The sequence below is a fragment of the Dendrobates tinctorius genome, unplaced genomic scaffold (assembly GCF_039654945.1).
Source record: "Dendrobates tinctorius isolate UK_male_01 unplaced genomic scaffold, ASM3965494v1 ptg000003l, whole genome shotgun sequence".
NCBI classification, from domain to species: domain Eukaryota; kingdom Metazoa; phylum Chordata; class Amphibia; order Anura; family Dendrobatidae; genus Dendrobates; species Dendrobates tinctorius.
In genome coordinates, this window is record NW_027361671.1 from 28,558,391 (window position 1) to 28,570,928 (window position 12,538).

Below are 12,538 nucleotides of genomic sequence, written 5' to 3' on the forward strand. Positions count from 1 at the left end.
GTCATCCTGTCCCGTTTGCAGAAAAGCATCTTCCAAAATATGATGCTTCCCCCACCATGCTTCATGGTTGGGATGGTGTTCTTGGGGTTGTACTCATCCTTCTTCTTCTAAACATGGCTTGTGGAGTTGATATTAATTAGTACTATTTTGGTCTCATCTGACCACATAACCTTCTCCCATGCCTCCTGTGGATCATCCAGATGGTCATTGGCAAACCTCAAATATACACTGTAATGTCATGTGCTGTAATGTGTGACGTAATGTGTAGATATTGTATCTGTCATGTACTGTTTATAGGCTTAGGGATAGAATAGGATCTTAGGTAGTATAGGACCATACTGGGGTAGAATAGAGAGGGGGTATTATAGAGTTAAGGACTAGAGATAGAGAGTATTATAGAATAGGTTGAGATAGGCAGCACAGGGGTTAACTAGATGGGAGGGGCAACACAGAGCAGGGGAGTTTAGTCAAGATACTTCCTGGTTGTGTCAGACACAACACATGTCAAGCAGGACATGTGATCAGTGATAGAAGAGCAGAGGATTATAGGCCATGGGGATAAAGCTGCAGACAGCAGTAAGGGGCCCAGGCAGGAGAACAGTGTTTACGGGCACCAGCTGGATCAGATCATCCCTAAGCAGGATCCAGGGTCTATGACTGAGGCAGGAGCCACAGTGGAAGCGTTCCTGGCACCTCTTCCCACTGGAGCTGGACAAGGGGCTCATAAGGAGCTGGTGACGGGAAAGAACAGGAAGGGCACTGACTATCCAAAAGATGTCTGGGATTCCCAGGCAGTGGGTGCTGCTAGAAGGAACAGGGCCTGTCCAGATGACAGGGAAAGCGTAGGATGTGAGACCCTGTGTGAAATGTGCTGTCTATGAGATGAAGATGCTGCTGCCCAGTAAAGTTGTGTTGTTTGAAAAGACTTGCAACTCTAAGGCCTCTTTCACACATCAGGTTTTCGCCGTCAGGCGCGATCCGGCGCTTTTGACAGAAACCGGATCCGGCGAAATGCAATGCCGGATCCGGTTTCCCCCCCATTGACTTGCATTTGCGCCGGATCGCGCCGGATGGCCATGCGTTTCATCCGGTTATCGCCGGATCCGGCAATGTGTCGCAATGTGTCGCGATCCGGCGTCTGGAAAAAACGTCTACTGTAACGTTTTTTGTCTCCGGCGAAAAAGCCGGACACGCCGGATCCGGCGCGTCCGGCTTTTTCACACAATGAAAGCCTATGAGCGCCGCAATGCGCCGGATCCGGCGAAAGCCAGATCCGGCGGCCGGATCCGGTTTTTTTGGTCTGAGCATGCTCAGTAGCTCTGCCCACAAGACATATATAAAAGCAAGACAGTGGGACCCACAGCCACACCCAACATGCCACCCAAGACAGCAACCAGGCGCAGGAGAAGGCAGGAGACCACTGCAGCACCATCCGCACCACCACCACCCCAAATGGAGCAGCAAATAGAACATGCTGAGGAGGGGAGGCCAGCAGCAGAGGAGAGACGGTAATTATCAAATAACCCATTCCTCCAAACTAGGGCTATTGAATATCAAGATATTCATTGGCCCTTTGTTTCTCTTTATTCAACAGCCGCCCAATAGATGCAGCAGCAGCAGCAGCAATGGCAGCAGCTTCAACACCACCCACAGGCATGGAGTATGGCCACCAGGAAGACAGCACATCATCTTCTGGGAGCCCTCCCTCGCATCGTCAGCGTTTGACGGTAAGTTTTTATTTCCAAAATCCATCTTCTCTGTAATATATGTCTATTCATGGCCTTTTATTTCAAAACAGGAATCACAAGATGAAGAGGAGCTCCCAGAAGAAGAAGGAAGGGGTGGACAGACACCTGGAGTGGGCTCACAATTGGTAAGTTTTTTGCATCAAACGCAGAAACACAACATCACACTACACACAACACATAGAAAACAATGTTCTGCAGACCACACACAGCAAACAAATGCCTACATCCAAAGACATAACTTTTTTTGTTTTCTTCTCTAGTCTTCCCAATCTGGTGCTCGGCCAAGAGGTCCTCGCAGTGCCTCCCAGGGTCGTCGGCGACAGCAACGCGGCGGTCACCAGCGTGTAAGTATAAATATTTTTGCTTTGTTTTTTTGCACTTTTTATTTCATTTCTTTTGTGGAGGCTAATTATGTTATTTTTGTCTTTTTCTTTAACAGCCTTCACAGCGTGCTCCCGACTCTGACGTTGAGGATGGAGGGATTGATATGGACCGCCTCATCGATCTTGTCAGAGAAAGGGAGCCGCTCTGGAATATGGCTGACCGCCGCCACGCTGACCTGATCGTTACCCGACGACTCTGGGAGGAAATCTGTTCGCTCCTTGTGGGCCGCTGGGAGGACCTCGATGTTCGGGCCCAGATTACAGAGCGTAAGTATATACAGTACCGGTTGCTTGATGTAAACCAGTGTTTCCCGAACTCCAGTCCTCGTGGTCCCCACGGATCATGTGTTCAGGATTTCTATTTACTATGGAAATCCTGAAAACATGACCCCTGGGGACCATGAGGACTGGAGTTTGGGAAACACTGATGTTGTATACTAACCACTCCTTTCTCGTTTCAGGGAACAGAATTGTGAATCGGTGGCGGTCTGTGAGGGATCGTTTCAAGAAGGAGTTCAATAAAGAGATGCGGGCCCCGAGTGGATCTGGAGGACGCAGGAGCAAGTACAAGTACGCAGAAGCCCTGTCGTTCCTCCGGGAAACAATGGTCACCAGAAGGTAAATATTACACACCACATGTGAAAAAAAATGTTAGATGTAAATTTTTTTTTCAGCCAGGGCCATACCATGTCAGTATTTTAATTGTTTTTTTTTCTCTTTATTCCACAGCACGGTGAGCAGCACTCGGGAGCCTGCACGATTGGACCCTTCTGAGGCGATCCCTGAGGAGACCGGCACCGAGGGACACTTCGACAGCCCCGGTACATCTGCACCTTCCCAGCCTTCCCACACATTCGACCCATCTGTCCCATCCACCAGCACAGGAGCATCGTGGCCGCCTACATTACATGAAGCTGCTGGTGAGGAGATCGCTTTCCCTTTACCCCACCCTTCTGCCCCTGCCACCTCTAGTACACCTGCGGGTACTGGGCGGCAGCGGCAGAGGGGTCAGGAAAAGACTTATGCGCCAGAGTTCTTGCATCTGAATGCATCTTTCCAGAACTGTCTAAAAGTCTTGTCAGAGCAAATCTCCGCAGGCTATCAGCAGATCAACTCCAGCATTCTGGAGGTGAAGACACTTCTGCAAACCATGCATTCAGAAGCAAGATCTTCGCCAAACCACACCTTTTTCAGGTCTGTTGTGGAGCGCATGGAAACGCTCTCTCCTGCCCAGCAGATGCATGTAATGCATTCATGCCACGCTGCTCTCCAGCAAGTTACCTCCCAACCTCCTCCTCCTCCCACCACAGTAGTTCCTCCACCTGCACCCCCTCCAGCCACTTTCCATCCTCCCCCTCCTATTACATCTACACCCCCTCCAGCCACTTTCCATCCTCCCCCTCCTATTACATACCATCCACCTCCAGCCACTTTCCATCCTCCCCCTCCTATTACATACCATCCACCTCCCCAGCACCATCCACCTCCCCAGCACCAGCCACCTCCCCAGCACCAGCCACCTCCCCAGCACCAGCCACCTCCCCAGCACCAGCCACCTCCCCAGCACCAGCAACCTCACCAGTACCAGCAACCTCCACAGTACCTGCAAACTCCCCAGTACCAGCAACCTCCCCAGTACCAGACATCTCCCCACTTCCAGCAACCTGCCCCGTACCAGACATCTCCCCACTTCCAGCAACCTGCCCCGTACCAGACATCTCCCCACTTCCAGCAACCTGCCTCGTACCAGACATCTCCCCACTTCCAGCAACCTGCCCCGTACCAGACATCTCCCCACTTCCAGCAACCTGCCCCGTACCAAACTCCTTCCCCATACAACTTGCCATCAACATCATCTGCTCCTACAGTCCCTGCCCAACCCTCCACTCCACCACCCACCACCTCTTCTGCTTCCCACATGTCCACCCATTCTGTAGTTTTTTCCACACCTTCACCTCTAACTGTTCCTTCCCCACAACGATCCCAGTCCTCTCTCCACACTCCCAGTGTCGAAGTGTCCCGCAGCCCCTACAGCAGTATTTCCACCACACACTACACAGAATTATAATGTGTGTTTTTAAATAAAAATGACCAGTTTTATGGTTTCAGTTTTATAGTTTCAAATTTTTATTAAACATGTTTATTAAAATTTTAAAAAAGTTTACTAAAAAAAACATTTTTCAATAAAAGTTAAATTATTTTACACTGGTTGTCTGTCATTTCTTTCTGCGGCGAAAAAGGTTAAATACAGGGTATTTAAAAGGTGAAATGGTATTCAAAACTAGGTATATAACTGTGGGTAAATTTTAGCTTTTTGCCACAGTTGTGTTTCTGGTTGTGTTTGAAGCAAAGTATTTCACCTAAAAAGTTGTGTTTATTGTTGGTGATTTCCTAACAATGTACACAACTTTTGTTAAAAGGTGAAATACTTTGCATAAAACACAACCAGGTACACACCTGTGGCCTAAAGCTAAAAATAGAGACCATGACAAGATAGCCAACTTTGGTTGGCAAAGGTATATACTGTTGGTACAGAAGGTACACAAGTTTGGGGCACAAATCTTTCACACTCTGTCATCCTGCCAGTGTACTCTGCCTTGAGGTGACATAAAGTATAGTGCAAAATTGTCCCTCATTACTGAAACCGTCACAGAACTTCTAGTGGTAATGTCATGGTAATCTTGCAAGGTGGTTTCTTCAGAGGTGTCCTCAATGGAAATGGGTTCCTTGCATATAACAAAATTGTGGAGTACCACGCACGCTTTGATCACCTCGTCCACAGTTTCTGTCTTGAGGTTGATCGCAGTCAATAGGACCCGCCATTTGGCTGTCAGAATACCAAAGGTACATTCAACCATTCTTCTTGCTCTTGTGAGGCGGTAATTAAAAATGCGTTTTGGTCTTGTCAATCCTCTGCTAGAGTACGGTTTCAAAAGGTGTTCTGACAGCTGGAAGGCTTCATCCCCTACACAGACAAATGGCATAGGTGGACCAGATGTTTGCGGCAGCGGTCTAGGTGGTGGGAACTGGAAGGTGTTTCCATACAGTTTACGCCCCATGGCAGACAGTTTGAAAACTTGAGAGTCATTGGAGCGGCCATAGGCCCCAATATCAACTGCAATAAATTTGTATTCCGCGTCAGCGATGGCCATCAGGACAATTGAAAAATATTTCTTGTAATTGAAATATTCCGATCCCGATCCAGCTGGCTTTACAATGCGGATATGTTTCCCGTCCACAGCGCCCAAGCAGTTTGGAAACTGACATATCTGTTGAAACTTGTCAGCAATTTCAATCCACCTCTCTGTTGTGGGCTCTGGTAAAAACTCTTCAGCTAAGGAGTCCCACAGTGCACGGCATGTGTACTTCACAATTCCAGATATGGTGGAAATCCCGAGTCTGTACTGGAAATGCAGTGACGAAAGTGATTCTCTAGTTGCAAGAAATCTGTGGGGAATTAACAAACAATAAATTAGTTTTAAATCACAGCATTATACCAAAACTGACCTAACACTTGGAGATACAAATTACCACCAACAAGATTGCAGTGAAAGTGTGCTCTGATGCGATCATATCCAATAAATGTGGCTTACCTTAAAGTCACCATCAGACGCTCTGCGGGTGAAACGGAGAAGCGGCAATAGGTGTCCGCTTTTCTTATGAGGTGTGCAATGCGCTCCACCAAGTAATCAAAATTCTCCATTTTCATCCTAACATATCCAAAAAATTTATCCGGGTTTCGTCGAAGGTCCATGCATAGTGTAGAATAGACCCCACGCGTCATTCTCTTGGCTGTGATGGGGTGGATCCACAAACGTCGTCTACGATGCCTGATGCGCTGCTGTCTCGCTCTCTCCTTCTCCAGAACAATCACCCTCAAACGATTTGCCTCCGCTGTAAAATCCGCCAAATTCTTCAAAATATTTCCAATGACAACATCCATCTTCGCCAGTAACTTGCTCTTCTCTCCAACCTGCACTTTCTCCTCTACAACCTGTCAAAGAAGGGCTGTAGGAACATGCTATATATAGTTTTCCAGTAGCCAATCCCGTTCGGAAGGCCACAAGGGTCAATTTTAAAAACCGGATCCGGCGTAATCCGTCGAAAAACGGATAGAAAAACGGATGAACCGGATGAGACGGATCCGGTTTTGTCTGTCAAGAAAAAGACGGATCCGGCAGAAAACCGGATCCGTCACATCCGGTTTTACTAAACATTTGCCGGATCCGGCGTTCCGGCACGACGCCGGATCGCGCCTGACGCCGAAAACCTGATGTGTGAAAGTAGCCTAAGATATTTTGTGAAACCGGAGTGATGGGACCTGAGGAGAACTGGACAGTGACCGTAGGTGTTTTGTTGCACACACAGCAGAAAGGATTTGTTGTTTCATCTGTGAGGCGTCAGGGTGTGGGAACAGTAAAGCCAGTTGCCACTACTACCACCCTGGCCGCCTAACAAATGAATTATATAGCCCAGGTTTCCAACTCAGCTCTGCTATAGTGTGCTCAGTTCTGTTGTCTCCTTCACAGATATGCAGCATACCATCAAACTAATCTACATTTAGAATGCACTTTATTCTTCTGTACACTATCCAGCCTGAAAGATTGTATCTCCTGCAATCTCCATCAACATAGTTGCATTTGTATTTTTACTCCATTGCTCTGTTAGCTGGTTTCCAGTGGAGCTCAACTGCTCTGCATTCTGCTTAGTTCTGTTTTCACTACAGAGCATGAAATAACTAGGCACAGCAGAGCTGAGACAAGCAGGGCTGAACTGTGTTGATCCTGCTGCTGGCAAATCAGTATTGTGAAACAGTAAATGTCACTCTGGGAGAGACATCACTGCACATGCTTGAGCCAGGGCAGTAGAGCAACTGCACGACAGTTCCAATGGCAACTGGAGGGTAAATAGAAACAAGAAAAGCATCCTTAGGGGGAAATATCTGCAAGTCGGGCATATTTCAGAATTAATTAAATTGGTACATATGAATAATATACATGTACATTATTTTAAGACCACATTGTTATTTTAGGAATAACCTTTTAAACAAGGTAAGTGTAATGTTCTGGAACTGGATTGGAGTTTTTACTATTGCAACCAGTAGGGGGAGCAGAGGTAGGTAGCGTAGTCAAAGGAAGCCAGAGATCATTACATGGGAAACATCAGTATGGTATTGAAGGATTGGCAGGTCACATAGTCAGTGAATAGCCAGAGGTCGGTATGTAAGGGGAAGGAACTAACTAGGCATGTCTCCTCCGTGAAGGGTCCGGAACCGTCGGGGCTGTCACCTATATTGCGGGATAGAAAGCTTGAGACTCCAGACCATACTCTGTGTTTGAGAAAAGAGGGCGTGGCTAAGCGGACAGAGCTGCAGCGAGTGAGTGACCAGACAGTTTGGGCGGGATGCCTGTCAGGTAAAATCAGCTGAGAGGCGTCTGGGCAGAGCAGAGCCTGGGACGGCAGAGCGCTTTGACAGGAGACCGTCGACTGAGTACTGCTCAGACACCACTGTCCCAGCCAACATCACTGCCCTCGCTGAGACCGCTGACACAGCCGACAACGCTGCCACAGCTGCCCCCGCTGACAGTACTGACCGTGAGAGGCAAGGTCTGTGAACGGGACTTAGGCGTGTGTCGATTAGGCACAGCGAACCGGGCTGCCCATTGTAATCTGTGTTTGGGCAGTGCTGCAAATCTCTGTAATGTTGGGACACTCACTGCTGAGGATAAGGACGCATCCCTCTTCATCACCCAATCTGCTGGACCCAAGACCCGCATCAGGATCCCGAGGATTCACCGCCATCATCAGGACCATGGGAGGACACCGCCAACGTCAAAAGATACTACATCATTTACCTCAGGATTGTGCAGGATTGTGACAGACCGCCACTGCAATGCAATCTAGGCAGCACCAGTCACAGACAGAAGTTCAACCGTGACTGGCGCCTGAGTGATAAGTTATATTTTATTGTATTGTCGGCTTTACTTGTCCCTGTTCCTTAAAGGGGATCTGTCAGCCCATTTTTGGACTATCAGCTGTGGCCACCGCCATCAGGGTGTTTATCTACAGCATTCTGTAATGCTGTAGATAAGCCCCCAATGTAACCTGAAAGATAAGAAAAACGAGATTATACTCACTCCGGCGTTCGGTCCGGTCCGATGGGTGTCACTTTCCAGTCCGGCGCCTCCCATCTTCATACGATGATTTCCTCCTCCATACTTCTTCCTCGGCTCCTGCGCAGGCGTAATTTCTCTGTCCTACTGAGGGCAGAGCAGAGTACTGCAGTGCACAGCCGCCGGAGCTCTCTGATCTTTCCTGGCGCCAGCGCACTGCAGTAATTTACTCTGCCCTCAACAGGGCAGAGAAAGTACGCGTGCACAGGAGCCGAGGGAGAAGCAAGGAGGAGGATATCATCATATGAAGATGGGAGGCACCAGACCGGACTGCAACACCAACCGCACCCGCCCCCACTCCCCGGTGAGTATAATCTAACATGTTTTTCTTATCTTTCATGTTTCATCGGGGGTTTATCTACAGCATTACAGAATGATATAGATAAGCCCCTGATGACCATGACCGCAGCTGTTAGGCCGAAAATTAGGTGACAGATTCCCTTTACGTTATCCCAATTAGCCTTTTGCTGTATTAGGGAATATCATCCCTCCATTTTCTCCCTGCGTGGAGTTTCTATTGTATAATAAACCTATTTCACCCTTGGTCTGTGTACAGTCCATTACTGCATCCTACATGCCTGCAGTCTCCTCACACTTGGTGTAGTCGGCAGGATGCAGTCCACACGTACGGACAAGGCAGACCAAGCATCTGGGGAAGGCCCTAGATCCAGTATTTCTCTGGGGGCAATGTTAAATAACCTTTCAAAGTTTAATGGGAATAACATCATGTTATGGAGCTGGACTGAGCGTATAAAGGGAATGATGAGAATGCACCCTATGTGTCACAGCCGCCGCTGAAACTTACCCGCAGGGTCCTGTGCGCACCTCCCGGCGCACACCCGCTCCCCGGCGCGTCCCCGCTGCTGACCTCCGGCCTCCCCAACGTCGCTCACACACTCCTCTGGCCGGAGCTCTGACGGCGTCATGTGACGCGGTGGCCCCGCCCCCAACATGGCGGCGCCCATCGCCTATTTCTGCCAGGCATCTCCCCAGGTAAGACGCCTGTGTATCGTTCCCGGGCTGCTGTCCTTCTGGCCACAGCCTCCAGCCTCCAGCCACAGCCTCCAGCCTCTTTTACAGCCTCCAGCCACTACCTGCTTCGTACTCCTCCAAGTCCCTGCGTCCTTCAGGCTCCTATCACTGTACTCCCGTACCGCTGCTCCGCTGACTCTCCCCCATAGTTCCCTGGTGCTCACCCAGTCGTCCCTTTGGCTCCGGCTGCCGCGGTTCCATCCCTTGTGGGCCTGCCCCTAACACTCCCTGTATAGGGGGTGGCTCCACCTGGTCCAGCTCGTCCGCAGGGGCTCTGGAGCCGCGACCCAGAGGGTCCACTCCGTGTTGCCATCCGTAACACACTCCGTAACAGATACACAGGCCATGGACTCCGCTGGAGTCACGGCTACTCAGAAGGAGTTACTTTTCTTACGCGAGAATCAAACGCGCATAATGTCCTTCATGAAATCGATGGACGCGCGTCTCTCCGCTCTCCAAACTGCCGATCCTGGTAATGCTGCCCAGCTGGCTGGCTTACAGCAAGAGTTAGCGCAGCAGCGGGACGCACAAAGTCACATCCTCAGCTACATGGCTTCAGTTGATGGCCGCTTACTTGCGCTCCAGGCTGCCGCAGCCGCTCCTCCTCCCGTTGCTGGTCCCCATCCCCTTCCACGGTTGGCCAAACCACCCCGCTATAACGGTGACGCAAAACTATGCCGAGGCTTCCTGAATCAGTGTCGCCTCCACTTCGAGTTGCAGCCTCAAGCATACCCCACGGATCGCTCTAGAGTGGCCTTCATAATCTCCCACCTCGAGGGGGACGCCTTGGCGTGGGTAAACCCCCTCTGGGAGCGTGATGACCCCCTGGTTGCCCATTTGTCAAATTTTTTGGACACGTTTCGCCGCGTATTCGACGAGCCAGGTCGTCTCGCCTCCACCACCGAATCTCTGTTCAGTTTATGTCAGGGGTCCCTTACCGTGGGGCAGTATGCCATCCAATTCCGGACACTATCGTCCGATTTGGGTTGGAACAATGAGGCTTTGGTAGGAGCCTTCTGGAGGGGACTTTCGGGTCAGATAAAGGACGAGTTGGCAGGCCGCGACACTCCCACGGCTCTTGAGGATCTAATCTTGTTGGCTACCCGAATTGATCTGCGGTTCCAGGAACGAGCTAGGGAGAGAAGACTCACGCGCCCGTTGCCATCTCCTCGCAGACCACACAGTCCTCGGTCTAGGGCTTTTCCCTCCGCGTCTGGACCCGAGCCTATGCAAGTAGATCGCTTGAGACTCTCCGAGCAACGGCGCAAGGAGAGAAGTTCTCAGGGCTTATGTTTCTACTGCGGTAGCGGGTCTCATTTGCTCCGTGCCTGCCCTGATCGTCCGGAAAACTTCTCCGCCTAGGTCAGGTAAGAGAGGCCTCCCTAGGTGTGCATGATTCCTCTCAACCCCTTTCTCTATCTGTCCTATTGCATGTGGGTGGCAAGCGGGTCTCCTTGGCGGCCTACGTGGATTCTGGCGCCGCTGGGAATTTTATTAGACTTGATGTAGTCTCCAAATTTTCGGTTCCTGTAAAGGCTCTCGAGAACCCCCAAGTCCTTGCATCCATAGACGGTAATCCCTTGCAAGAGACCGTCAAGTTAGTTACACACGAGGTCGAGCTTCAGATTGGCGCCTTGCACAAGGAGAGAATCTCGTTTTTTGTTTTAGCCGGTATCTCTCATCCTATTCTCCTTGGTCTTCCCTGGTTGCGACTCCATGAACCCACTTTGGATTGGCATAATGGTAATGTTTTGTGCTGGGGGGACTCTTGTCGGTCTCGGTGTCTGCAGCCGGTGCATCCCGTAGGTGTTCCCCGTCTTCCCCCTGGTCCCTCCAGTTTGCCGCCCGCATATCGGGCCTACGCGGATGTCTTCGACAAGAAAGAGGCTGAAGTTCTTCCACCTCACCGACCGTATGACTGCCCTATCGAGCTCATTCCTGGTGCCACTCCTCCCCGCGGCAGAATTTTTCCTCTTTCTTTAGCCGAGACGCAGGCTATGTCAGAGTACATCCAAGAGAACTTAGCCAAAGGCTTCATTCGAAAATCGTCCTCGCCTGCTGGTGCCGGCTTCTTTTTTGTGAAGAAGAAAGATGGGACTCTTCGTCCGTGTATTGATTATCGAGGACTTAACTGCATCACGGTGAAAAACAAGTACCCACTTCCATTGATTCCTGAGCACTTCGATCGCTTGAGAGGAGCACGAGTCTTCACCAAGCTGGATCTGCGAGGAGCCTACAATCTGATTCGTATACGGTCCGGGGATGAATGGAAGACCGCATTCAACACGCGGGACGGACATTACGAATACTTAGTGATGCCATTTGGACTCTGCAACGCTCCGGCAGTTTTCCAAGAACTCGTCAACGACATCTTTCGAGATCTCCTCTACGTCTGTGTAGTGGTCTATCTGGACGACATCTTGATCTTCTCTCCCGACTTGTCTACCCACCGCCGAGATGTCCGTCAGGTTCTACATCTTCTCAGGGAGAATTACCTGTTCGCTAAGTTGGAGAAGTGCCTTTTTGAGCAGTCCTCGCTACCGTTCCTTGGCTACATCGTTTCGAGCACTGGCTTGGAGATGGATCCTGAAAAGGTCTCGGCCGTTCTCAAGTGGCCACGTCCCCAAGGAGTGAAGGCAATCCAGCATTTTTTGGGCTTCGCCAATTTTTACAGGCAATTCGTTCCACACTTTTCCTCCCTAGTCAAGCCTATCTCTGCTCTCACTCGCAAAGGGGTAAATCCCCACTCCTGGCCGCGGGAGGCTGAAGCCGCTTTTAAAGAATTAAAGCGAGAATTCACTAAAGCCCCAGTACTCCACCGTCCAGACGCCAGTCGGCCATTTCTTCTGGAGGTTGATGCCTCGTCTGTGGGTGCAGGAGCCGTTCTTCTACAAAAAACCTCCTCTGGACGCATGGTCACTTGTGGGTTCTTCTCCAAGGTTTTCTCCCCTCCAGAACGTAATTACGCTATCGGAGACAGAGAACTACTGGCCATTAAACTCGCCCTTGAGGAGTGGCGCCACCTTCTGGAAGGAGCTGTCCATCCGTTTACCATATTCACAGATCATAAGAACTTGGCTTATGTTCAGACCGCCCAAAGGCTCAACCCGCGTCAAGCTAGATGGTCCCTGTTCTTCGGGCGCTTTGATTTCCAGCTCCACTTCCGGCCAGGAAATAGGAACGTCAAGGCTGACGCCCTGTC

At 50.2% G+C, this 12,538-nt stretch overlaps 1 protein-coding gene across 1 annotated transcript; it reads left to right on the forward strand.

Moving 5' to 3' along the window:
* Positions 1-653: 653 nt before the first annotated feature.
* On the forward strand, positions 654-4,199 carry LOC141080403 (uncharacterized). The gene is made up of 3 exons (XM_073565590.1): positions 654-849; positions 2,593-2,749; positions 2,861-4,199. Exons 1-3 carry the CDS (start codon positions 654-656, stop codon positions 4,197-4,199), a joined length of 1,692 nt encoding a protein of 563 aa, XP_073421691.1.
* Positions 4,200-12,538: the final 8,339 nt, after the last annotated feature.

What these genes read in the sequence shown, in the direction of transcription:
- LOC141080403 (XM_073565590.1), top strand. Translation starts at nt 654, where the DNA reads ATGACTGAGGCAGGAGCCACAGTGGAAGCGTTCCTGGCACCTCTTCCC. An exon ending in TGACAGGGAAAGCGTAGGAT is followed by an intron (nt 850 to 2,592) that starts GTGAGACCCTGT and finishes TTCTCGTTTCAG; the next exon opens with GGAACAGAATTGTGAATCGG. An exon ending in GAAACAATGGTCACCAGAAG is followed by an intron (nt 2,750 to 2,860) that starts GTAAATATTACA and finishes TTTATTCCACAG; the next exon opens with CACGGTGAGCAGCACTCGGG.